Source organism: Salmo salar, chromosome 10 (assembly GCF_965601325.2).
Source record: "Salmo salar chromosome 10, fSalSal1, whole genome shotgun sequence".
NCBI lineage: Eukaryota > Metazoa > Chordata > Actinopteri > Salmoniformes > Salmonidae > Salmo > Salmo salar.
Window position 1 is genome coordinate 11,598,137 of NC_138300.1, and position 23,599 is coordinate 11,621,735.

Sequence of the window (23,599 nt, forward strand, 5' to 3'; positions counted from 1 at the left end):
GCGAGAAGTTTCTGAAAGCGTTTTGGTCAGAAAACAAGCCTAACACTGATCCAGGGGGAACACCAGATTCAATTCTATAGTTATTTACCCGTGATTTCTCTTCCAGTCTGGTCATCATGACCACAGTGGCTGCCCTCTGTTCCCACACCATCCTCCAGAAATCTCCGAACGTCTCGGGCAAAGGACCCTGCGTTGCGATGTAGGCATTCTGCTTCCTGTAACCGTCTATGTAGTTGGCGTTGATATAGTCGCTGCCTATGATACCTGGAAATTGACAGAAGAGAGTAATAGAGTTGAAGAAGGGACAATTTCAAAAATGGTTGGTTGTTAATAAGCCAAGTGGTCAACTTTAATGGCTCAGGCAATTTTCCGACTTCGCTGTGTTCTTATTGCTCTTATCGCTGTGTTCATAGGTCACTGTGTCCTCTCTCTTTCCACCTTTCTTTCTGCCTCTCAATTTCTTTCTTTCACTTTCGTCTTCTCCCTCCCTCTCTCCCTCTCTCTCTTTCTTTATGTTTTATTTATGTATTTCTCTGGCCTGGTGTTGTGGTTGTGATTTAGTGTTGATGCTGGAGTGTGCAGTAAGGAGCACGGGGCCTGGGGAGTAAATCAGTGCTCAGAGCGGTCCTCACTCCTCCGTCGCTCTACAGCCGTCACCACGGCCTGTCACACACACAGGCCCCACTAAATCTCAGCTAAAATAGCCCTCCTGCACGCAGGCTGGGCGAGTGTTTGTGTCAGAATAAGCCCTGCAGTGTGTCTGATTGTGTGTCGCTGACATATGTATGAAATCGAGCACACAGCCATGCAATCTACATAGTCAAACATTGGCTGTAGCATGGCTTGACTGAAGAACCCAGTGACTTTTAACGTGGCACCGCCATAGGATGCCACCTTTCCAACAAGTCAGTTCATAAAATGTCTACGCTGCTAGAGCTGCCCCGGTCAACTGTAAGTGCTGTTATTGTGAAGTGGAAATGTCTAGGAGCAACAACGGCTCAACTGCGGAGTGGTAGGCCTCACAAGCTCACAGAACGGGACCACCGAGTGCAGAAGCACGTAGCGTCTAAAAATCGTCTATCCTCGGTTGCAACACTCACTACCGAGTTCCAAACTGCCTCTGGAAGCAACGTCAGCACAATAACGGTTCGTCAGAAGCTTCATGAAATGGGTTTCCATGGCCGCAAGCCGCACACAAGCCTAAGATCACCATGTGCAATGCCAAGCATTGGCAGGAGTGGTGTAAAGCTTGGCACCATTGGACTCTGGAGCAGTGGAAAGGCGTTCTCTGGTGTGATGACTCCCGCTTCACCATCTAGCAGTCCGATGGACGAATCTGGGTTTGGTGGATGCCAGGAGAACGCTACCTGCCCAAATGCATAGTGTCAACTGTAATGTTTGGTGGAGGAGGAATAATGGGCTAGGCCCATTAGCTCCAATGAAGGGAAATCTTAACGCTACAGCATACAATTATATTTTAGACAATTCTGTGCTTCCAACTTTGTGGCAACAGTTTGGGGAAGGCCCTTTCCTGTTTCAGCTTGACAATGCCCCCAAGCTCCATAGAGAAATGGTTTGTCGAGATCGGTCTGGAAGAACTTGACTGGCCCGTACAAAGCCCTGACCTCAACCCCATCGAACACCTTTGGGATGAATTGGAATGCCGACTGCAAGCCAGGTCTAATCGCCCAACATCATTGCCCAACCTCACTAATGCTCTTGTGGTTGAATGGAAGCAAGTCCCAGCAGCAATGTTCCAACATCTAGTGGAAAGCCTTCCCAGAAGAGTAGATGCTGCTATCACAGCAAAGGGGGGAACAACTCCATATTAATGATTTTGGAATGAGACGTTCGACAAGCAGGTGTCCACATACTTTTGGTCATGTAGTGTAGGTCTATCTTTGTGTGGGTATGTGTGTGTGTGTGTGTGTGGGAGTGTGTAAGTGTGTGGGTGTGTGAGAGAGTCAAATGTAGCTCATCATTCCTCTCTGTCAAAAATAGCCATAGTCTATGTGTGTATGCTCTTGAGACCCTGTCAGCTTAATATGTCCCAATGTCCAAAGCCTTTGACGCCATACACATTCACAATGCATTCTTTAGGCAAATGCATATATCATATATGGGAGCTCTGAGAATACCATTCGTTTAGTCTCCAACGTATCCTCCGATTGTTGTATCTATCGGCAATCTGTAACCTCAATGAGCCTACTAATTGTATTTACTCTTGTCTAGACTAGAGTCTACTCTTCTATCAACTAATAAAAGATGGTTGAATGTCACACGCCTTCCTTTATCAGACGTATAACATACTAGTTATAACTCTTAAACTCTAAAACGCTTCAACAGACTGCAATGGCCGCTCGAAAAGTCACGTTCCTTAATTTACGTTTTCGCACTCAAGCGACAAACAATGAAACACTCGACTGGGCTAATTTAAGAGTAGGGAGACGCGACAAAGAGCGTGGCGACAACCGTGGGGGGAGAGAGAGAAAGAGAGAGAAAAGGCAAACGTCATTAAAAAGGATTCCACGTCGCACAATGCGATTGTGGCGCATTGGCGTTAGTCATAGCTAAGTGAACAGCAAATGGCTGCATACATGAATTGTTCTACTGCTGTGACTAATGGCAAAATCACTGCACTGTAAAATGGAAATTTCAGACTTGATTAATTTATGTATTTATGGACGCTTTGCCAGGGATGATTTTGTCATGTGTGCTGTTGCACTCTTAAATTGGGCTTATTGCGAACTGTCAAAATCAAGTCGAAATGGATAAGTCGCAGAAAAAGGTGGCGAGAGGTTAAGAGCTCGGCAGGGTTGAAGGGTGACGAGTTCACCTGGCTATGAGGAACGCTAGGAGACTTTCACTGTTGAAGGGTGAGCTCCTCTGACAATGTTCTCAACTTTGCACCAATGGTCATTTCATAAGGTCAAATAAGATGAGACCAAAGAGCATCGGGCAGTCAGTCTACCTCAAACCTTGGACTGCAAGACATAACAGACCAACACAGAGTATTGAAGTTGCAATTGGTGGGGTAAAAAGTTCCAAAAAGTGTCTAGTCTTACCTTCGATGGGTGCGAGGATGACACGGGAGTGGTCGTAGGCGATGACATTGGCGTAGCGGTTTTTGGGCTTGTTCACCTCCAGGTTGGAGTGTTCCCATGTGAACTGCTGGCCCGGATCGATGGACTGTGGGACAAGATAGAACGCGCGCGCGCACACACACACACACACACACACACACACACACACACAATATGACATCCTCAGAAAGGAGACGAAAGAAAGATACAGAGAGGGAAGGCACAGAAAGGAACACAACAATACAGAGAGAGAGAAAGCAATAAAAAAATTCAAAAACAAGGGAAGAGCCTCATTAGCAGTTGCTCCGTGCCCACTTCAAATATAAACGTCTGAGCAGGTGACTTTATCATCTCTTTAATGTAGACAGTGCATAACGGCAATAAAAATATTGATCAAGGTGGCAGCTCTTCTCTTAGGGAGAAAAAGAGAGAGGGGGAATAAACCAGGTTCCTGGGCCCCGACACTGCTGGCAAGACAAATGCTGCCCGCGCTTGGAATACGAGATTTCCGGATAAATATTCTATTCCCTTGTCAGGGTAATTTAGTATTCCATTATGATTCGGCGCTCGCTCGCGGGCCCTGGCGCTAGCTTGAAGGATGTTTTCGGTTAGGGCCTGGCGCAGGGAACAGAGATTGAGGCTAAATAAAGTCCAAATAGGGGCCTGATGTAACAGTTTACCCGCAATCATCACAGTGAAATAACAGACAGCCCGCTCGGCACAAGGAGAACCTGCTCCGCATTGTCCCCATCTCTGTCTCTCTCTCATCCCATCCTTCTCCTTCTCTTTTTCTCTTGTCTGGTCTCCCCTGAGGCTGACTGGGATTATTTTGTGTGTAGTAATGCTCTCCTGAAGGCGTGAGTGTGTGTGTGTTTGTATAATAGGGTGAGTGTGGTTTCTACTTTAACACTCCTCTCCCTCCTCCACTTCCCCTATCCTGACAAAAAGGTGTTGCCAAGGGGATGAGTATGAGTGACAGCTCCATCAAAAGGGGGTGGGCCTTTCTTGAATGGGGCATGTTGGTGCTGACACCTGATGGATTAGTTACTCCACCTCCTCAGTACATTCCATAGCTTTAGGTGACGATGGACCCTTCGAAAAAGTCTCCTCCCCTTCCCTGTTTCCGAACCTCCACCAGCCACCCCTGCTATGTACATTCTCTGAAGATATTGCGCAGCTCTCCATCCAGCTCCTATACTGCATTTCCTGATCATTAACCGAGCTCCCCTTCCTACCCCTCTCCTCTCTACGCTTTCTTCCCTCCCTCCTCTCCTCCCACCTCCATCCCGCCACACTAGAAAAACCAATCACTCAGAGCCCCAAAGAGTCCGGGCCTTGGCAAGCCAAGACGCCCAGATGAGCAGCCATTCATCAAGAAAATAACAAAATGAAAATTACACTTCTCCATTTAATTTGGTCATTTATTTTTCTGGGGGAGCGAATGGAGAGGGGAGAGGGGGAGCAAGATGGAGAGAGAGAGAGAGAGAGAGAGAGAGAGAGAGGGGTGCACTGTAAGTAGCATTCCTTTTGGAGCCAAGTAATTAAGAACTTTGCGTTGTACCAAAGTGTTCCGAAGTGTCAATAAGTCACTTTTTCCAAACCCTCACCGATGACTCGATACCCTCCTCCTTCTCTGCCTCGCCCGTGTGAAGGGAAGTCGATTTGGTACACGGTCCAACCCAGATGTATAAATAATAGATAAGAAGAAGATGTACTGTATGGCTGCAAGCAGGTCATTATCCCAACAGCCACCGCCATCCACCACCCGCTTAACTGTGGTTCTCCTGTTGGCATCCAGTACTACAGTACCCACAACTCTCCCTGGTGCAGCTCTGATGCTCTGGATGAGGACATTGCTGTATGCAAACGAGGGCTGATTCAGCGATCCTGATTTCTAATCAGCGGCGGGGTTCATTTATAACCTCCCTGGCTGCACTCGGGCCTTCGACAGCTCGGCTTCATGCTCGCCCGATGCCAGCGTATGTGTGTGTGTAGATCCACCATGCTGCAGCTTAGAATCTTAAGGGTGGTTGACAGGCCATCCGTTGACTGGTGTGGGACTGGACGCATTATGATGGAATAAGCGCTCAGTTATTTTTGGTGTGATTATGAAATTGCGTTGGGGGAAGGGTGGCCTGGAAACCCAACATTTAAGTATAGAATGGAATTTGTGTTGATTCATTATTTTGCGCCCAACTGAAGAGAATGTGGTGGAACTTTGATTATATATTTCAACGCCAACTGTGATTAGATAACATGCCACTACAATGTTAATACAGTTAATTCACTAAAACCTTGGAATCCCAGTAACCTCATTCTACCCTGGTCAGGGGTGAAGTTTCTCCTAGGTACAGATCTAGGATCAGCTTCCCCTCCCCAAATCCTAACCTTAACCATTAGTGTGGAAAATGCAAAAACTGACCCAAGATCAGCATCTAGACGCAACTTCCCCCTACACCATTCTACCTCACCAGAGACCCAACTTTAACCCTTAACCCCTGACCCCAGCCCACTCACCTCATACTCCTGGGAGAGCTTCAGGTTGTCGTTGGCTTTGAGAAGCTCTGTGTGTTCAGCCAGCTCCGCGATAGGGATGGGTGGATGATTCATCATACCTGTTTGCCACACAGATGAAGAGAGAGAGAACCGAGGGAGGGGGAAGGAGGGATAGAAATAAAATGCGTCAGTACAGCTGCCATGGCATTTGAAGTGAGAGGCTAAAACCCTCAAAAAGTTCAGAGAATGACAGGACAAGGGTTGGGGTGGAATGGGGGTTGTGGATAATGCGGTTCTGCTAGCTGCAGAAGAGACAGAGGGGGAGGGGGGGAGTGAGAAAGCCTTAAGTGACAAGGGAGGGAGGGAATACTGGGGAACATTCTGGAATTCAAACACACAGTCCATATGGAGTTGATGGGTGATGTTAGGGAATACAGTTGAGACCAGGCCGGAGCTCAAATTTTTATTCTGCACACTCACTACTATTCCCCTTCGTAATGGCGCACAAGTTATAGGGCCGCAAATGAAGGACAACCAATGGGTGATTGCTATGGTGAGAAAGAACCCCCCCGACCAATTACTGCACAAGTCTTCAGAGAGACGCGGCTTTTAATAGCTTGGCAACAGAGACAAGGCAACAAACCTCGGTTTTTGATGGGGAAATAATAAAATAGAAAAAACACCCCTTGAGTTTAGCCTTTGGAGCCAATATGATGCAATGTTGACATAAATTGTTCTTCACTCCTCAGTGCACAAAAACAAAAGGAATTATAGTTTTTATGCTAGGGTAAGAGGAAAAAAACTAGAGCTTTCTCTTAACCGAGTCACTGTGACAAGGAAGAGCTATTAACAATAGCATAAAAGCTGCCTGTGAAAATCCTTTTCACATCCAGAGGCACAAATATTTAATATGGGAATTAACTCAAATCGTAAATAACATCACTTCATTGTAGAGTGGCATTTCACACAAAATAACAACACTCATTTCCCATCAGCCAGGAAAACTAAGGCCTCCATTTTTTGTTTATTGAAAAATATATTTAGATTAAATCAAGCAGTCAAAATGTTGCCCCAATGAAGTACCTCTACATCACTGCATCATAACCTAACTAGCTACTGTCTACCAAGTTCAGGGGTTAGGGGTTAGGGGACAGTTGACGAGCCCTGGCCTGGGGTTTGGGTTGGATGAGATGGATGAGGGGGAGGGGTCAAGAGGGGAAGGTTATAGTGACAGTGGTGAGTGACGCGATGACGCAGTGAGCTGCTCCACTCCAGTCAGCCAAGGCCAAGCAAGCATGATGCTAGGATCAGTCACAGACACCCTTTTATGGCTTTCAGCCGGGCCATCCAAAAAAGCATCCAAAACCCTGGGCCCTTAAGATGGACGCCCCTCCCCAGTCTCCACACCACCCAAAATGTCAGAACCTGCGTAGTTGGTTAACTTCTTTGGGCTAGGGGGCGGTATTTTGACGTCCGGATGAAAAACGTGCCCAAAGTAAACTGCCGGCTACTCAGGCCCAGAAGCTAGGATATGCATATAATTGGTAGATTTTGGATAGAAAACACTCTAAAGTTTCTAAAACTGTTAAGATTATGTCTGTGAGTATAACATAACTTATTTGGCAGGCAAAACCCCGAGGCCAAACCATCCAGGAATTTTTGTTGTTGTTGAGTTGACAGTGTTTTCAATGGGTTTTCTATGTGTATCTAGATTTATAAGGCAATTGCTTGCAGTTCCTATCACTTCCAGTGGATGTCAACAGTCTTTAGAAATTGGTTGATGTTTTTCTTTAGAAAAATTAAGAAGTACGGCAGTTCAGAACGAGGGTCCAGCCTAGTGCACTCTAATGTTTTGATGCACGCTCCAGGTCACGCGCTTCACCTTGTTTTTATCCGGTATTGAACACCGTTTATCCCGTCTTAAATTTTATAGATTATTTACGTTAAAAAATACCTAAAGTTGTATTAGGAAAGTTGTTTCAAATGTTTGGACAGCGTTTACAGGTAACTTATTAGATATTTTGTAGTCATGCTGGGCGAGTTGGAACCGGTGTTTTTCTGAATCAAACGCGCCAAATAAATGGACATTTTGGAGATATAACGACGGAATTAAGCGAACAAAAGGACCATTTGTGATGTTTATGGGACATATTGGAGTGCCAACAGAAGAAGTTCTTCAAAGGTAAGGCATGAATTAAATTGTTATTTCTGACTTTTGTGTTGCTCCTGGCGGGTTGAAATTTGATTTTCATGTGTTGGTATGCTGGGCGCTGTCCTAAAATAATCGCATGGTTTGCTTTCGCCGTAAAGCCCTTTTGAAATCTGACAAGGTGGCTAGATTAACGAGAAGTTAAGCTTTAATTTGGTGTGTTGCACTTGTGAATGTATGAAAATTAAATATAAAAACAAAAAAAAATTAATTTGGCGCTATGCCATTTCACCAGATGTTCTCAAATCAATCCCGTTAACGGGAGTTGAGCCCAAAGAAGTTAAAGGCAATTTTTGCATGGTCTCTGTAGCACTCCTCCACCACTACCGCCTTCCCAACAGCCTTAGAAATATAGTCATATTCAAACCAGCCTAGTCAGTACTGGGGATATTTTTGCGATTTTTTTTCTCTATAGCTCTCCAAGTGCACCAGGCAATGTGCTGTAACATTATTGGCGGGGCTGTGTGTGTACACTGGAGCTAATCCATTTAGGAGCATAATGCTGGGCATGTAATGGAATACGGTGGAGTCATATATTGTTGGCCTGTCCCTGGACATATCCCCGGCACGGAACTTAACGCTAGTCATATTTTTAAAAGGAGCTTAAGCCCACTTTGTTGCTTTCTGCAAATGGAGGTCAAAAGTTGTCTAAATCTTGATGACGTCCTTGGGCATGCAAAATCGGCGTAATCAGATTAAGCATCCTAAATTTATCCCATTTGCGTGGCGCTTAGCGTCCTTCCGAATGTTGACGGGATCACAAATGTTTTGTTTTGTCGGGGAGGGGACACTCGACACTCCCTGGCGTCACTCCCAATTAGTGATGGTAATTTTTTTTAACTGAAGGGAACAATGTTACGCCGACAATTACATGGGGATTAGCAAAGATTATAGGGATATAACAGGGATATAGGAGACACAGGGACTAATGGAGGTTGAGGCACTGAACACCACAGTTCTAGTTGATGACTGGACATGCTGTGTTGTATTAGAGGACTGGTTCAAAGGTGGATCACACTAGATCTTCTAAAGACCCACTGATTGAATAAGGCTGAAGTTATTATTGTATTATTATCAGTGCTTACAGTGAAATGAAAGAAGTGCCTGTACTCATTTTAGGTGCCGGTGCTCAATTTCATTTTACAATACTGGTGTTCATATTTTAGAGCATAAGAGATGTAGTTGAAATTTCGAGGTCCCAGCACCAGCTAAATTCAAGCAGTGACTTTTACACAGTTCAATAGCATGTCTTAATTTTTCAATAAGTGAACCAATCTGACGATCCTTTGTGAGGCCAAATAAAACAACCTTCTTAATACTCCTTTAAGAATTGTTCTGTAAAGTTGAATTAATAGACAAAACCTTGCATGGGAAGAGCAGTATTAGCAAGCCCCCCACGATGTAGTTGTATTTGGACAAGTTCCTAAATTTGTTTGCTCACATATCAGTTTCTGACTGAGCTAACGTCGCATGCTACTTTCCTATGGCATCGGTTGGAAACGTGTTGTTATTAATCATTGCCGGATGGTGCATTTATTAACAACGAATGCGGGTTAAAATCGGAAGAATTCGACTTAGGCTGTCAATTTGTTATCCCACAAACTCAACGGGAAAAGGTATCAGGAGCTATAAGCGAAAAGAACGGAAAAAAGAGAGCGGTTTGTTAGCGGCAAGATCAAAAGCAGAGTGCGCTTAGTGTTTCAGTGGCAGACAGCGTTGTACTCAAACACTTAGTACCTCAGTGCCTATCTGCAGCCAATCGTACTGCCTCAGATGTACTATAAGTGCAGGACAGTTGCGGAGGCTACGGTTTAAGTGTTTGGTTTGGAAAAAAGGAACTGTAACCTGGGATATACAAAAGAACGTAGGTCCACTGGCATACGTGAAACTAGTATTAACTGTGTTTATTTAAACTTAAAGGAAATGTATATGAATTGGACTGATGTTTGCTTCATTAATTTAACAAAAGCACGGACGAGTAAATAATAGCTGTCTAGTATAATTTTAATGGCGTTCATTTGGGCTCTCAGTCTGTTAAAAACAAGCAATACATCTAAACTGTTTTTTTTTTATTAATACAACCCACAATGCATTACAGAGGAGCAGACTAGATCGCGCTCCGAGTTGGTTCTTATGGAGACAGTCCATTTTCATCTTGAATCCTGCCTAACTCGACAAAATATTCTCTGTATCAACACAGACAGTGGGGCTGCATCTGAAATGGAACCTATTGGTACCCGGTTCATTATTGTACAATGTTTAACCAGGGCTCAGAGGAAAAAGGTGAAATAGTACAAATTTAAGCACCCCCCCAAATCATTATTATTATTGGGCCTGCCAAAGACAAACGAGTCGATCACATGTAAAGTCTTTCAAGGATAAGTTGTTGTCCACCTCCTCCTCCTCCTCTACCCCACCCCCCTCTTCTCCCACAGTCTTTCCCTCCAATATCGAAGTAGTCCCTCCATTTTTTCTTAGCAATTAACAGCAGCGATCAATGGGCACGGAGAAACACAACTAGCGTCTGATTAAACATTTCCAATCTCCGATCTGCAGTCGATACGCCTGGGAAAAAATGATTCCTTTTGATAGCCCCGGCCACTGGCCTGTTTATATATGTTTATTTACATATAAAAGAGAAGACACTCTCAGCGTGCCTCGGCGTTGGAGGGAGAAAAAAAACGATTTTCCTTTTTTCCCCCTGCGAGAGGGAGACGATCAAATGTCGAACCATCGTTTGCCAGGGTCTTTAATTAATTCCGCTCGTTATCTCGTAGACTGCAGAAAGACCCAGTCAGTTCAGATTGGAATTGAAGCAGTGGTGGGGGTGGAGGGAGGGGAGCAAGGGGAGTGAGAGAGAAGACAGAACTCCTGCAAAACCCCCCATCTTTACATCAGCAGAAGTGATCGCAGAGGTTACGTATAGTGGATTAATGCGCAGCCAAACAGCTTTGTGTGAATAACGCAACTGAAAATCCAACCAAAGTCAAAACAGCTGGGTTACGAAAGAAAAAAAAAAAGAAAATTAGTGCTGAAATTGCAACGTGTGGGAAATAAACTTTGTAAATGGGGGCAATGCTAGAAAATCAAAAATAATGCGAGAGGACAAACACAGGAGCTAAATGCGTAGGGACTAACTTTCATAGTCAAAATCGGCATCACTTAGAGGACTGCTCAGACCAGAATCTGTGAAGAATAGCAAACATAAAAAAGAAAGAAAAACTTGTTTAAAAAAAAATGCTGAAATGCAAAGGCAACTTAAAAATCCTAAAAATTGACAAAATTATAAAAGGCGAAGAAACACACATACAGAGATGCACATTTTCTCAATCCTTCACAAATGTTTACCAATGTTATTAATCACTATTCTTTGTGTTATGTTTTTACAGATCCTCCCCTGTCCAGAATTATTGAGGTTCTTCACAGGGAGTGTTGGATTTGAAGCCAGCATGTCAGACAGGCAGGAGGAAAGTAGGCCACACATTCAGCAGCATACCTTGACCCTCCTCCCACCCACTGGCAAAATCAGTGCCGCGGTGGCAGCACAAGCTGTTTGTTTGGCACAGGCGTCCATCACTCCTGCCCAATTGAAACTCCTCTATCAAGCTGCCTTGCCATAGTGTGGGTCAGAAATTGATTTTGTTTCTCGTACATAAACAGAGGTAAGAAAATTGCCATCATAAAAGAGAGCGAGAGAAATAAATAAAGGAAGGAAGAAAGGGAAACGGCTTATATATCTTCTGAAAAATTGTTCAGAAGTCTGAGCTGGTGCGAAAGGAAGCAGTTCTGACAGTACAAAGTCTGTCAAGAAGATCCATGAAGGTAAAGGCTGCGTCACAGCTACACCCTCTCAGGTCTCTGTCTGTCTTTCTACTCAGGCAGAAAGAGGGCCATCTTAGGCCGTGCTCCTCACACCTGTCTGTTTGGTCAAGATGAGGTCACTGAAGCTCGGCACTGCAGCTGCTTACTGCTCTGGACTCGAAAGGAGTGCAAATTCAGTTTCTGGGAGACAAAAGCATTTCAATTGAATACACTCATGGACCGCTAGCACACAGTAGCCCAATGAAGCATAGATGCATACTCTAGATTAAGTACAAATGCTGCAGCAAATACAAATACTGTACATGGCAAGGGCACTTGGTGGTGAAAAGATTGAGTACGTGAACTCCTTTTTAGCGTTGCATATTGTGGACAACTGTAGCCCTCAAACTACATTGTAAGGAGAACAACGAACACTTGCCATTTAAGTAAATCATCACTGTTAAAACAAAACATCTCCCCCAAAAAGCTTTCAGGGAATGTAAAAACTGCCATATTTGACCATTTATGAAGACACATAACACTTTATTTCCAACAGCTACAGGTTTTCTTCCGACAGAGACAAAATATACTTCTGGTCATATGCACAAGAGAAAGCAAGGAAACGAAACAATGGATGTGCACAAAAGTTGGTGACCAAAAGGTTACAGGTCATCTAATTGGAAGTCCTCAGAGCACACGGTTTCCTGTCCTCAAAGTGTGACCTTAAAAACCCTTACCACACTTCAGAGATGAGTGGCTGGGTGTACCCAAAGGGCTAACTCCTAACTAAGATTCATCCTTCTGTACCATCCCGTAAGTCATCCGGTCAGGCTTCTCTGAGGTGAGAATCTGACTCAATTGACAATTTCCATGAAGAGAGACTGGGCATAATGAGAAGGGGATGAGCAGGTCAGGAAATCAGCAGACAAGTGCAGAAAGATGGGGATGAAGACGTGTGACATCCCCTTCCTCTGATTTCACCGTGACAATAACTAATTAAATGTAGAGGGGGGGGGGGGGGGGGGGGCGACAAATCTCCGGTCTAAAAACGTAATTTATCATTCCGGCGGTGTGTGTGTGTGTGCGTACCACCTGATTTCGACGACTTGTGGAAAGACAGTGTAGTTAAACACAAAGATGAGGCGTTCCCCGATGCAAGCGTGGGGTTGGAGCATGTATTTGTGTGCATGGTGCCTTCAGAAAGTAGTCACACCCCTTGAATTTTTCCACATTTTGTTGTGTTGCAGCTTGAAATGATTCAATTTAGATTTTGTGTCACTGATCTACACACAATACCCCATAATGTCAAAGTGGAATTATGTTTTTAGAAATGTTTACAAATTAATAAAAAATGAAAAGCTGAAATGTCTTGAGTAAGTATTCAACCCCGTTGTTATGGCAAGCCTAATTAAATTCATGAGTAAAAATGTGCTTAACAAGTCACACAATAAGTTGCATGGACTCTGTGTGCAATAATGACGTGATGACACACATGGATTCTGTGTGTCATCAAGCCAGGTAGTCCTGAGGCAAGCCCTAGGACCATGCCTCAGGACTACCTGGCTTGATGACTCCTTGCTGTCCCCAGTTCACATGGCCGTGCTGCTGCTCCAGTTCCAACTGTTCTGCCTGCAGCTATGGAACCCTGACCTGTTCACCGGATGTTCTACCTGTCCCAGACCTGTTGTCCCAGACCTTCTGGAACCCTGACCTATTCACCGGACGTGCTACCTGTCCCAGACCTGCTGTTTTCAACTCTCTAGAGACAGCAGGAGCGGTAGAGATACTCTCAAAGATCAGCTATGAAAAAGCCAACTGACACTTACTCTTGTGTTACTGACTTGTTGCACCCTCAACAACTACTATGATTATTATTATTTGACCATGCTGGTCATTTATGAACATTTGAACATCTAGGCCATGTGCTGTTATAATCTCCACCCGGCACAGCCAGAAGAGGACTGGCCACCCCTCATAGCCTGGTTCCTCTCTAGGTTTCTTCCTAGGTTTTGGCCTTTCTAGGGAGTTTTTCCTAGCCACCGTGCTTCTACACCTGCATTGCTTGCTGTTTGGGGTTTTAGGCTGGGTTTCTGTACAGCACTTTGTGATATCAGCTGATGTAAGAAGGGCTATATAAATACATTTGATTTGATTTGATTTATTTGAATAATAGTGTTTAACGTGATTTTTAAATGACTACCTCATCTCTGTTCCCCACACATACAATTATCTGTAAGGTCCCTCAGTCGAGCAGTGGATTTCAAGCACAGATTCAAACACAAAGACCAGGGAGGTTTTCCAATGCCTCGTAAAGAAGACATTGAATATCCCTTTGAGCATGGTGAAGTTATTAATTACACTTAGGATGGTGTATCAATACACCCATTCACTCCAAAGATACAGGTACACTTCCTAACTCAGTTGCCAGAGTGGAAGGAAACCGCTCAGGGATTTCATAATGAGGCCAATGGTGACTTTAAAACAGTTACAGAGTTTAATAGCTGTGATAGGAGATAACTGAGGATGGATCAACAACATTTTAGTTACTCCACAATATTAACATAAATGACAGAGTGAAAAGAAGGAAGCCTGTACAGAATAAAAATATTCCAAAATATGCACTGAAGTAATACTCCAAAAAATTTTGCTAAGAAATTAACTTTTTGTCCTGAATACAAAGCATTATGTTTGGGGCAAATCTAACACAACACATCACTGAGACTAGGGAGTTATTTGGGACAAAAATAAATGGAATAGAGCAAAGCACAGGCAACATCCTAGAGGAAAACTTGGTTCAGACTGCTTTCCAACACACACTGGGAGACAAATTCACCTTTTAGGCAGGTAATTCAACAATTACCTAAAACACAAGGCCAAATGTACACTGGAGTTGCTTGCCAAGACGACATTGAACGTTCCTGAGTGGCCCAGTTACAGTTTTGACTTAAGTCGGCTTGAAAATCTATGGCAAAACTTGAAAATGGCTGTCTAGCAATGATCATCAACCAACTTGACAGAGCTTGAAGAATTTTTAAAAGAACAATGTGCAAATATTGAACAGTCCAGGTGTGCAAACAATCACAGCTGTAATTGCTGACAAAGGATGTATTGACTTAGGGGGTTAAATACTTATCTAATCAAGATATATTAGTGTTTTATTTTCCATAAAAAAATGTAATGTTCAAATTTTTCTTCCACTTTGACAACACCAGAGTATTTTGTGTAGATCGTTGACCAAAAAAATGGCAATTAAATCCATTTTAATCCCACTTTGTAACACAACAAAATGTGGAAAAAAATCGAGGGGTGTGAATACTTTCTGTATGTGTCTGTCTGTGTGTGTAAGTGTGTGGATGCATAAGTGAACAGGGCACGGTATTCTCCTGCAGGCCTGGTAGAGGAAGTCAGCCTCTGACCAGAGGGCTTGGCAGGAAGTGAGACGATGAGAGCCGAGACCTCTGGGAGTTGGATTTGGAGATGTGCGAAAGTGGCCCTCGGAGAGAGAGAGCGAAAGCACAGAAAGAAAGGAACCAGAAAATGCAGACAGATGACAGGGGACAGACAAATATGAAAAGAAGGAAAAATGTGGGAAAGAATGGAGACAGAGATAGGAAGAGAGCGAGAGAGCGGTTAATAGCTGTAGGAGGCACAAAATGAGGAAAAGAAAAGCGAGAGAGATAACTAATAGCTATAGACGGGGAGGAGTGGGTTTGGAGGGGGAGATGACAGATATCAACTAAGTTGTGCTTCATTAGCCAGGCGAGTCTGGAGACAAACCCGGAGTACAAACCTAAAGATAAGGACGAGAGGGCGCCAGAGCAGCACGAACACACGCAAATACACACGCCTAGACTATAGTCTGGTTTAGCATCTGACATATCATCTAAAACATATTTCATGCTAACCCAAGGCAGCGGCCACTGTGCAGGCATGGGCTTGGTGACATATGCTCCTTTGGGTTGGACTGGAGGGCCCTCCAAGTGTAGTAGAGTACGCTCGTTTGAACAATGGCCACTATTAGCTAATGGGGATGTTCGAAAATGTTCCCCGCCCAGCTTAATTGCGCTAAAATGTCTGTTTAAATTAACATCTCACCAAGTGAAGAGATAATGACATTGAATTCAATGGAACGACAGTAATAGGCAAAAGGAGAAGAGGATTCACTTAATAATACGTAGAATGTGTGTGTGTGTGTGTGTGTGTGTGGTGTGTGTGTGTGTGTGTGTGTGTGTGTGTGTGTGTGCGCGTGTGTGTGTGTGTGATAGAGAGAGCCACCGTAATAAGGTTTTTCATTATTCTTTAAGGAGCGGTGGAGGAGGAGGAGGAGAGTAGAGACGCGGAGGAGGGAATGAACTGGAAGGAAAGCCGATACAAATACGACCAAAGGCCATCGTGCTCATTTTCTCTGCTATTACAGGGCCGGTGGTGAGAGTACGAGCCCTACATCCAAGAGTGTGTGATAAAGGAGAGGGGTTCAAGCAACTGTAACATGTGTGTGTGTGTGTGTGTGTGTGTGTGTGTGTGTGTGTGTGTGTGTGTGTGTGTGTGTGTGTGTGTTGGGAGTCCAATGATATTTCGCTCTGTCCTCCAATGTACAAATAGGGTGGGGGTTACAAGTATAGGCTGCCTGCACCAAATCTCGAGTTCACCATGCAGCACAGGAGATTAGGTCCTTTGAAATGTGAGCCTTTTGATGGACTGAAGATTGGCGACAGAAGACTGATGACTGATAGACGAGGAGAGGGGGAGCGAGAGATGAATAGAGGAAACAAGGGAGCAAGGAGAAAAGACAAGGACGGGGGAAATGTGTGACAAGGTCACAGGGTGTAGACAGACAACAAGGCCAGACAGAAGCCACGGGGAAATGTCAGCCAAGGCTTTAGACGGAGAAGCCCAGAGAAAATGAGAGCAGGATCAAGTGCTCTTGTCTTTTAACGGAGAGGGCTTTTCCAGCCAAGATGATGAACAACATAACACTCGAGGACAGTGATGGTAGAAGGACAGAAAAGTGGACTAAAAGTACAGGACGAGGTTTTGAGAAAGATGCTATAATACAAAAAAACAATCTCTAATCTTGATAATTTTAGAGATACAAGGTGTTATGGTTATTGTGAATGGTTGGTTTGTAGTAGTATGTATGGGTAGATGGAGAAACACAAATTAAAGCACAAAACACAGCATTGGTCTACATTCAAAACCTTTCAAAATATAGTTTCATTGAGCTGATGGGTCTGAAAGTCTAAAATCCACTATGATTTTTAGTGATACATGAGCCATTCTCATTTTTTTTCACATGATAATTGTGTGAGGTTACTTGGGTGTATGCATGAACATGTTTGTGTGTGCATAAGCTGGTGAGAGTATGGATGTCTTTATGTTCTATGTGTATGTCAATGTGTGAGGGGTGTTTGATTGTTCGTGTACGAGGGTGTGCATTTCCTAAAAAAAGTATGTATGTACATGTGAGTGGTGGGTGTTTCCATACACTACCGTTCAAAAGTTTGGGGTCACTTAGAAATGTCCTTGTTTTTGAAAGTAAAGCACAAGTTTCGTCCATTAAAATAACATCAAATCGAACAGAAATACAGGGTAGACATTGTTAATGTTGTAAATGACTATTGTAGCTGGAAACGGATGATTTTTAATGGAATATCTACATAGGCATACAGAGGCCCATTATCAGCAACCATCACACCTGTGTTCCAATGGCACGCTGTGCTAGCTAATCCAAGGGTATAATCTTAAAAGGCGTATTGATCATTAGAAAACCCTTTTGTAATTATGTTAGCACAGCTGAAAAAGGTTGTTCTGATTAAAGAAGCAATAAAACTTGCCTTCTTTAGACTAGTTGTGTATCTGGAGCATCAGCATTTGTGGGTTCGATTACAGGTTCAAAATGGCCAGAAACAAAGAACTTTCTTCTGAAACTCGTCAGTCTATTCTTGTTCTGAGAAATTAAGGCTATTCCATAACAGAAATTGCCAAGAAACTGAAGATCTCGTACAGCGCTGTGTACTACTCCCTTCACAGAACAGCGCAAACTGGCTCTAACCAGAATAGAAAGAGGTTTGGGAGGCTCCGGTGCACAACTGAGCAAGAGGACAAGTACATTACTAGTGTCTAGTTTGAGAAACAGACGCCTCACAAGTCCTCAACTGGCAGCTTCATTAAATAGTACCCATCAAAACACCAGTCTCAACGTCAACAGTTGAAGAGGCGACTCCGGGATGCTGGCCTTCTAGGCAGAGTAGCAAAGAAAAAGCCATATCTCAGACTGGCCAATAAAAACAAAAGATTTAGACGGGCAAAAGAACACAGACACTGGACAGAGGAAGATCGGAAAAAAGTGTAATGAAAAGACGAATCTAAGTTTGAGGTGTTCGGATCACAAAGAAGAACACTCGTGAGACGCAGAAAAAATGAAAAGATGCTGGAGGAGTGCTTGACGCCATCTGTCAAGCATGGTGGAGGCAATGTGATGGTCTGGGGGTGCTTTGGTGGTGGTAAAGTGGGAGATTTGTACAGGGTAATAGGGATCTTGAAGAAGGAAGGCTATCACTCCATTTTGAAACCCTGTGGACGGCGCTTAATTGGAGCCAATTTCCTCCTACAACAGGACAATGACCCAAAGCACAGCTCCAAACTATGCAAGAACTATTTAGAGAAGAAGCAGTCAACTGGTATTCTGTCTATAATGAAGTGGGCAGCACAGTCACCGGATCTCAACCCTATTGAGCTGTTGTGGGAGCAGCTTGACCGTATGGTATGTAAGATGTGCCCATCAAGCCAATCCAACTTGTGGGAGGTGCTTCAGGAAGCATGGGGTGAAATCTCTTCAGATTACCTCAACAAATTGACAACAAGGCTGTAACTGCTGCAAATGGAGGATTCTTTGACGAAAGCAAAGTTTGAAGGACACAATTATTATTTCAATTAAAAATCATTATTTATAACCTTGTCAACGTCTTGACTATATTTCCTATTCATTTTGCAACTCATTTCATGTATGTTCTCATGGAAAACAAGGACATTTCTAAGTGAGCCCAAACTTTTGAACGGCAGTGTACATGTGTGCGCATTCACTTATAAGTCCCTACAATGCTGCTAAATTGGTCTGTGTTTGTATGTGTCCCGTCTCCACACCGTACCTGGGGTTTGGAAGTTGATGCGTCTCATTTCCACGGGGTCTGTGGGATGGTGGGGTGTGATCTCTGCATTGTTCAGCAGACATTTTGTTCTGGGCTCTGACTCCTTTCGTTTACGGCTTTGAAGGGGGAAAGGAAAACACAGACGCACACCGTCAAGACCCAACCAAACAAAATGTCCACCCTCCACACAAAAAAAGCTCACTGTGCTGCTACAACAACTTTAGTGCTGAATGTCGAGATAACCCTCCACGAAACAAGTTCGAGAGTAATATCTAGTGAGCCAGCTTCTCTTTCCCTGACATTTTTTCACCCCGACTAATTAAAAACATATTTTATGCTGAGACAGGTCATTTTCTTGCCGAAAAAACACACAGCAATAAAGTACGGCTAAGCCTTACCTGTCAGGTTTGCTGCTTCCGGAGAAAGCAATGGAGTTTCAAATAAATATATAAAGAGGGGAAAAACACAACACAAGGAGAGAGAGGGGGGAGAAGAGAGAAATCAATAGAGAGCATTTTAAAATTCACAGGGGCAGCCGCCTCGCAGTGCTAGCTAGATAAAGCTCATCAGCATTTGGAGGAGCCGGTCTGGGTCGTGTGTGTGTGTTACCGTGAGTGCGTGTGTGAGTATGTGTGTGTGTGTGTGTGTTTATGACTGTGTGTGTGTCTTGGTGAGGGGGGGGAGGGTGGGGGTGTCAGGACCAAGGGCAGGTAGAAACACTAGCCACCAGGGAGAGAGAGGGAATGCAGGAGAGAGAGGAGAGAGGAGAGAGAGAGAGAGAGATCCAAGGAGAGATGTTACTCTCCCTAACCACCAGCATGCAGAGGTACAAGCCAAGGTCAGACTAATTGTCAGGGAGCATCTAAAAGTTAGGCCCTGTTTCTCCTACTCAAACTTTGGCCTGCTTATTCTACATACATGACTGCACACAGTTATAGTATACTACTGGGGCTCGTGGTCTCTTAGACAGTGTGTTGCCTACAACTGTTAAAACAGAATCCGATATAGTCCTTTAACGGCTTGCTTGTAAATACTTTCGATTTCAGTTACTTTGAGGTTAAAACAAGGCTTTAGATATCTCCCCTTCAAGTGAAGATATCCTCATTAACATGTGTCTGGTTTCAATTAACACAGAGCATTAGCTCTTTCCCTAAACCTTCTGCGTCTTCTTATCCCCGCAGTCCCTCATTTTTTGTCCCCTCCTTCGCACCCTTGCCTTCATTCACAATTCTCCCCAGCGTCTCCTACAACGTAACTCACTTCTTGTAGAGGAGGATGGCGATGACGATGCAGATGATGAAGACCACGGCCAGCACGGGCCCCACCACCCAGATGAGGCCATCTCCACCCGTCTCGATGGGCAGAGGATCCACTTCCATCTCTGGGGTCACCACTGGATCCGTGTATGGGCTGGCCGCAAACATTTTCTACACAGAGCGAGAGAGAGAGAGAGAGAGATAGACACAGGGCTCAATACAATTAACAGGAAACAAATAGACAGTCATAAAATATAGACAAGGGCTCAATGGAATTAAACTGAGAAGTAGTGTAGCTATAAATAACATGAATACCTTTCATTAACTCACTCAAACATCTGGTATGACCAGTTAGTTATCTCTATACTGTGTATGGATATTGTATATGGATATGTGTGTGTGTGTGTGTGTGTGTATGTATGTATGTATGTATGAGTGTGCAAGCGTATATGTGTCTGAATGTGCATGTGCACGTGTATCCACATGCGCCTCTCATCTCCATCTCTAGTCCTCACCCCAGTCGTGGTGTTGAGCTCGGCCAGCAGGAAGAAGACGTACTCCTGCCCGGGCTCCAGAGGTTTGTTCTCACAGCTGCTGTGGCGGTGCTCTGTGCCCAGGGTGAACGAGGTGGGGAGCTGCTTGAAGCAGGCTGTGATGTAAGGCTTCTTGCCGTCCGCCTGGCTCAGCTGGCGCCTGGTGCGACGTTTCGGGGTGATGTCCCTCAGCAGCTGGAGGGGACAGGGAGAGAGGGGTGAGGTGAAGGAGGTATGGAAGGGGGCTGAGGAGGTGTGAGATGTCTAAGGGACTTTATCTTGGTTAGTTTGTCCGTCTGAATGTCTATCTGTCAACTGTAGCTGTCTATCCATCGCTCTACATATTAATTGCTTCATCTCTATTTGAAAAAGTTGACTGAGAATGTTCATGCATGCTCTCTTAAAACGTTAAAAAGGGAAAGAGTTGGCAGACCCACTGTATCCATCGAAAGTACCGTCTGTCTGTCTGTCTGTCTGTCTGTCTGTCTGTCTGTCTGTCTGTCTGTCTGTCTGTCTGTCTGTCTGTCTGTCTGTCTGTCTGTCTGTCTGTCTGTCTGTCTGTCTGTCTCTTTTCCTCCACCTACCTGTCTACTCATGAGTTTATCATTCCTATTGCTCCATCCATCCATCTATCTATCTGATCAGTCAGTGTGTGAAGAGGAGAACATACCTGATCAATGGAGTTTGTGTAAAAATCTAAATGTCCACTGAAAACTTCCTAAATAGGGTTTTGCAGGTCGATTCCCTCCGCACACTCAGGCCCCAAAGTCAATAGGGTGCTTGTTGGCATGGTGCCCTGACAGACCAGGCCACTCCATTCCTTTACAACAGAAAATTAAGGAGTCCTCCGAAGAGGTGGAATATTGGTAATCCCAAATCAGCTCACCGCTGATCCAAAGCCGCGGGAAGATCCCAACCCCCAACATCTTCCCGCGGCCCATTCGCTGATCACAGCTCAAGATCACCCCTAACAACCGAGGAACGGTGGGAGCAGGGAGGTAATTCCCTTCTCTCCCGGCAGGATGGATGGAGGGAGAGAGGGACCACACCTGGGGAAAACGACAGTACCTCTCCGACGTTGCTATTAACATCTCCATGGCATATGGCGAACTTAGCCAGAAGCACATGCGAGGGCGCAATATGACATTTTATAGAAATGTAGTGCCTTTTGAGTACGTCACCAAAAAAAAAAAAAAGCAGTTTTATTCAGATATGGTACATATGGTTCAAGTTTTTAGTGATAAAAAGAAGTTGAGTCACCTAGGAAGAGCACTGTGGTTGAAACACAAGTCCATTGTGGACTTTGAGCAACGCTGGAATGTGTGTAATTCCTCGGTTCTTACCTCTTCCAAGTCCATCTCGTCTGGGTTCTTGTGATGTCGGGCTGTTCCCGAGCCCTTCTTTAGTGGTACCACCACCACATAGAAATTCCTGCGAGGCACACAGACATCAGTACCATGGACATACAACATCTTCAGAGAGCCATAACACTAACTTACACTACAGAGACGAATGGGCTAGGTTGGGTTTAGCCTGAAAGTGTGTATGTATGTATGTGAGAGAGAGAGAGAGAGAGAAAGAGAAAGAGAGAGAGTGATAGAGATAGAGATCGAGATAGATAGTAAGTCAGAGGAAAAGGAATGTGAGAGGGAGAGGATAATGGAACACCGGAGTGAGAGTGGAAATGAGAGAGCGAGACAGAAGGTTGGCAACGGCGAGGGCAAGAAAGCAAGGTGTAATGTGTGCTATGTGGAAGAGTGTGGGAGTTTGAGGGAGTGAAAAAAAGAGAGGACAGCAAGCAAGAGGGACGAACCGTCAAAAGAGCGAAAAGAAGAAAGCGAGATAGAAAGGAGGATGAACCAGCAAAAGAAAGAACGATGAAAGAAAGAACCACGTCAGGCAAACCCATGAACCCATATACCGAAACCTAGGTGTCAATTTCTCTCACTTGATGTCCTTGCTTTCCACCGGGGTGAAGCCCATGGTCAGAATGTTGTCCGGCTCCGAGTAGAGGTCCAGCTTGGGCTTCTTGACCAGGATGGGCGGTGCAGTCCTAGCGACCACACGGTGGCGAGGTCCACCCTCCGTGTTCTCCTGACACGTGACCCGGAACTCATAGGTGGTGTTGGGCCGCAGGCTGGTGACCAGCGCCTTGGTCAGCCGGGCGTCCACGTCCATCTTCTGGCGGTTGTACTCAATCTGGACAGGGGGCAGATGGACAGATGGACAAACGGAGACACACAAAAAAAAGACACATTAGGGAAGTCTCAGCTCCGGGGTAAAACGGCTGGGTAAAAGCATGGACAATGTAAAACTAGTTTGTAGGAGATATTCTTTGGGAATAGTGTGTTCCAAGATGGCATGTGTATGCCTGGCTATCTATAGACTTCTCTCTGTAAGGGTTGATTAACTCTATAATTTGGTCTATGCAAGATTGCATCGTTTGAACTGTGACTTAAATCAAAATTGCAGTCAGTGGCATAATTAGTCACAAATGAATTCATAGAGTCCTGTAGATGTGTGTGTCGATTTGTCTGTCTGTCTATCTTTTGCTCACCGTGCACCGGAATGGGAACCGTCTCTCAGCAAACTTCCACGTTAGCAACACCGTTGTCTTGGTGACCCACTTCACTGTGAAGTTCTTCGGGACATCTGTCGTGAGAGAGAAGAGAAAAATAAAGAAAAACGAACAAAACAAAAACAGAGAGGTTGTGTTTAGTTTGGAGAGCTGGGGAAGGAGGAAAGGACAGAGTGAGAGAGTGTGAAAGAGAAAAAAAGGAAGCGTAAGTTATTTTCCCAGCTGGGGTCCTCTGGGTTGGAGTAGTGAGCGGGCGGTGAGCTGTGCTGTGATAGGCTGTGAAGGGGGCAACGCTATTGGTTAGACACACAGCACGGGAGACTCATGGACAAGTACGGACCCATGGAGCACAGACGTGCCCGCTGGTTGGCCACCCGGGCAGTGCCAACCCCTCTCTGACCACCACATCTTTCTACTAGTAACTATCCCACTTTGCCCGCTCCCATTCCATTGAAAACCAGGAGTCGTTCACCCTTGTGGTTCTGGCGCCAACCA

General features: G+C 44.7%; 1 protein-coding gene across 15 annotated transcripts in view; it reads right to left on the reverse strand.

Annotated features, from left to right (window-relative positions):
* LOC106613507 (receptor-type tyrosine-protein phosphatase S) overlaps positions 1 to 23,599 on the reverse strand; it is a 283,006-nt gene that overhangs the window by 38,168 nt on the left and 221,239 nt on the right. For 11 of the 15 annotated variants that reach the window (XM_082956707.1, XM_082956706.1, XM_082956708.1 and 8 more), the window contains 10 exons: positions 23,084 to 23,178; positions 22,475 to 22,725; positions 21,870 to 21,957; positions 20,509 to 20,721; positions 19,998 to 20,164; positions 18,738 to 18,853; positions 10,927 to 10,974; positions 5,601 to 5,698; positions 3,066 to 3,189; positions 89 to 264 (listed from right to left, as the gene is read on the reverse strand). In XM_082956707.1, coding sequence (XP_082812833.1) covers positions 89 to 264; positions 3,066 to 3,189; positions 5,601 to 5,698; positions 10,927 to 10,974; positions 18,738 to 18,853; positions 19,998 to 20,164; positions 20,509 to 20,721; positions 21,870 to 21,957; positions 22,475 to 22,725; positions 23,084 to 23,178 — 1,376 coding nt within the window. The remainder of the gene's footprint in view (positions 1 to 88; positions 265 to 3,065; positions 3,190 to 5,600; positions 5,699 to 10,926; positions 10,975 to 18,737; positions 18,854 to 19,997; positions 20,165 to 20,508; positions 20,722 to 21,869; positions 21,958 to 22,474; positions 22,726 to 23,083; positions 23,179 to 23,599) is intronic. The other 4 variants (XM_082956705.1, XM_082956704.1, XM_045687314.2 and 1 more) reach the window with 1 other exon arrangement.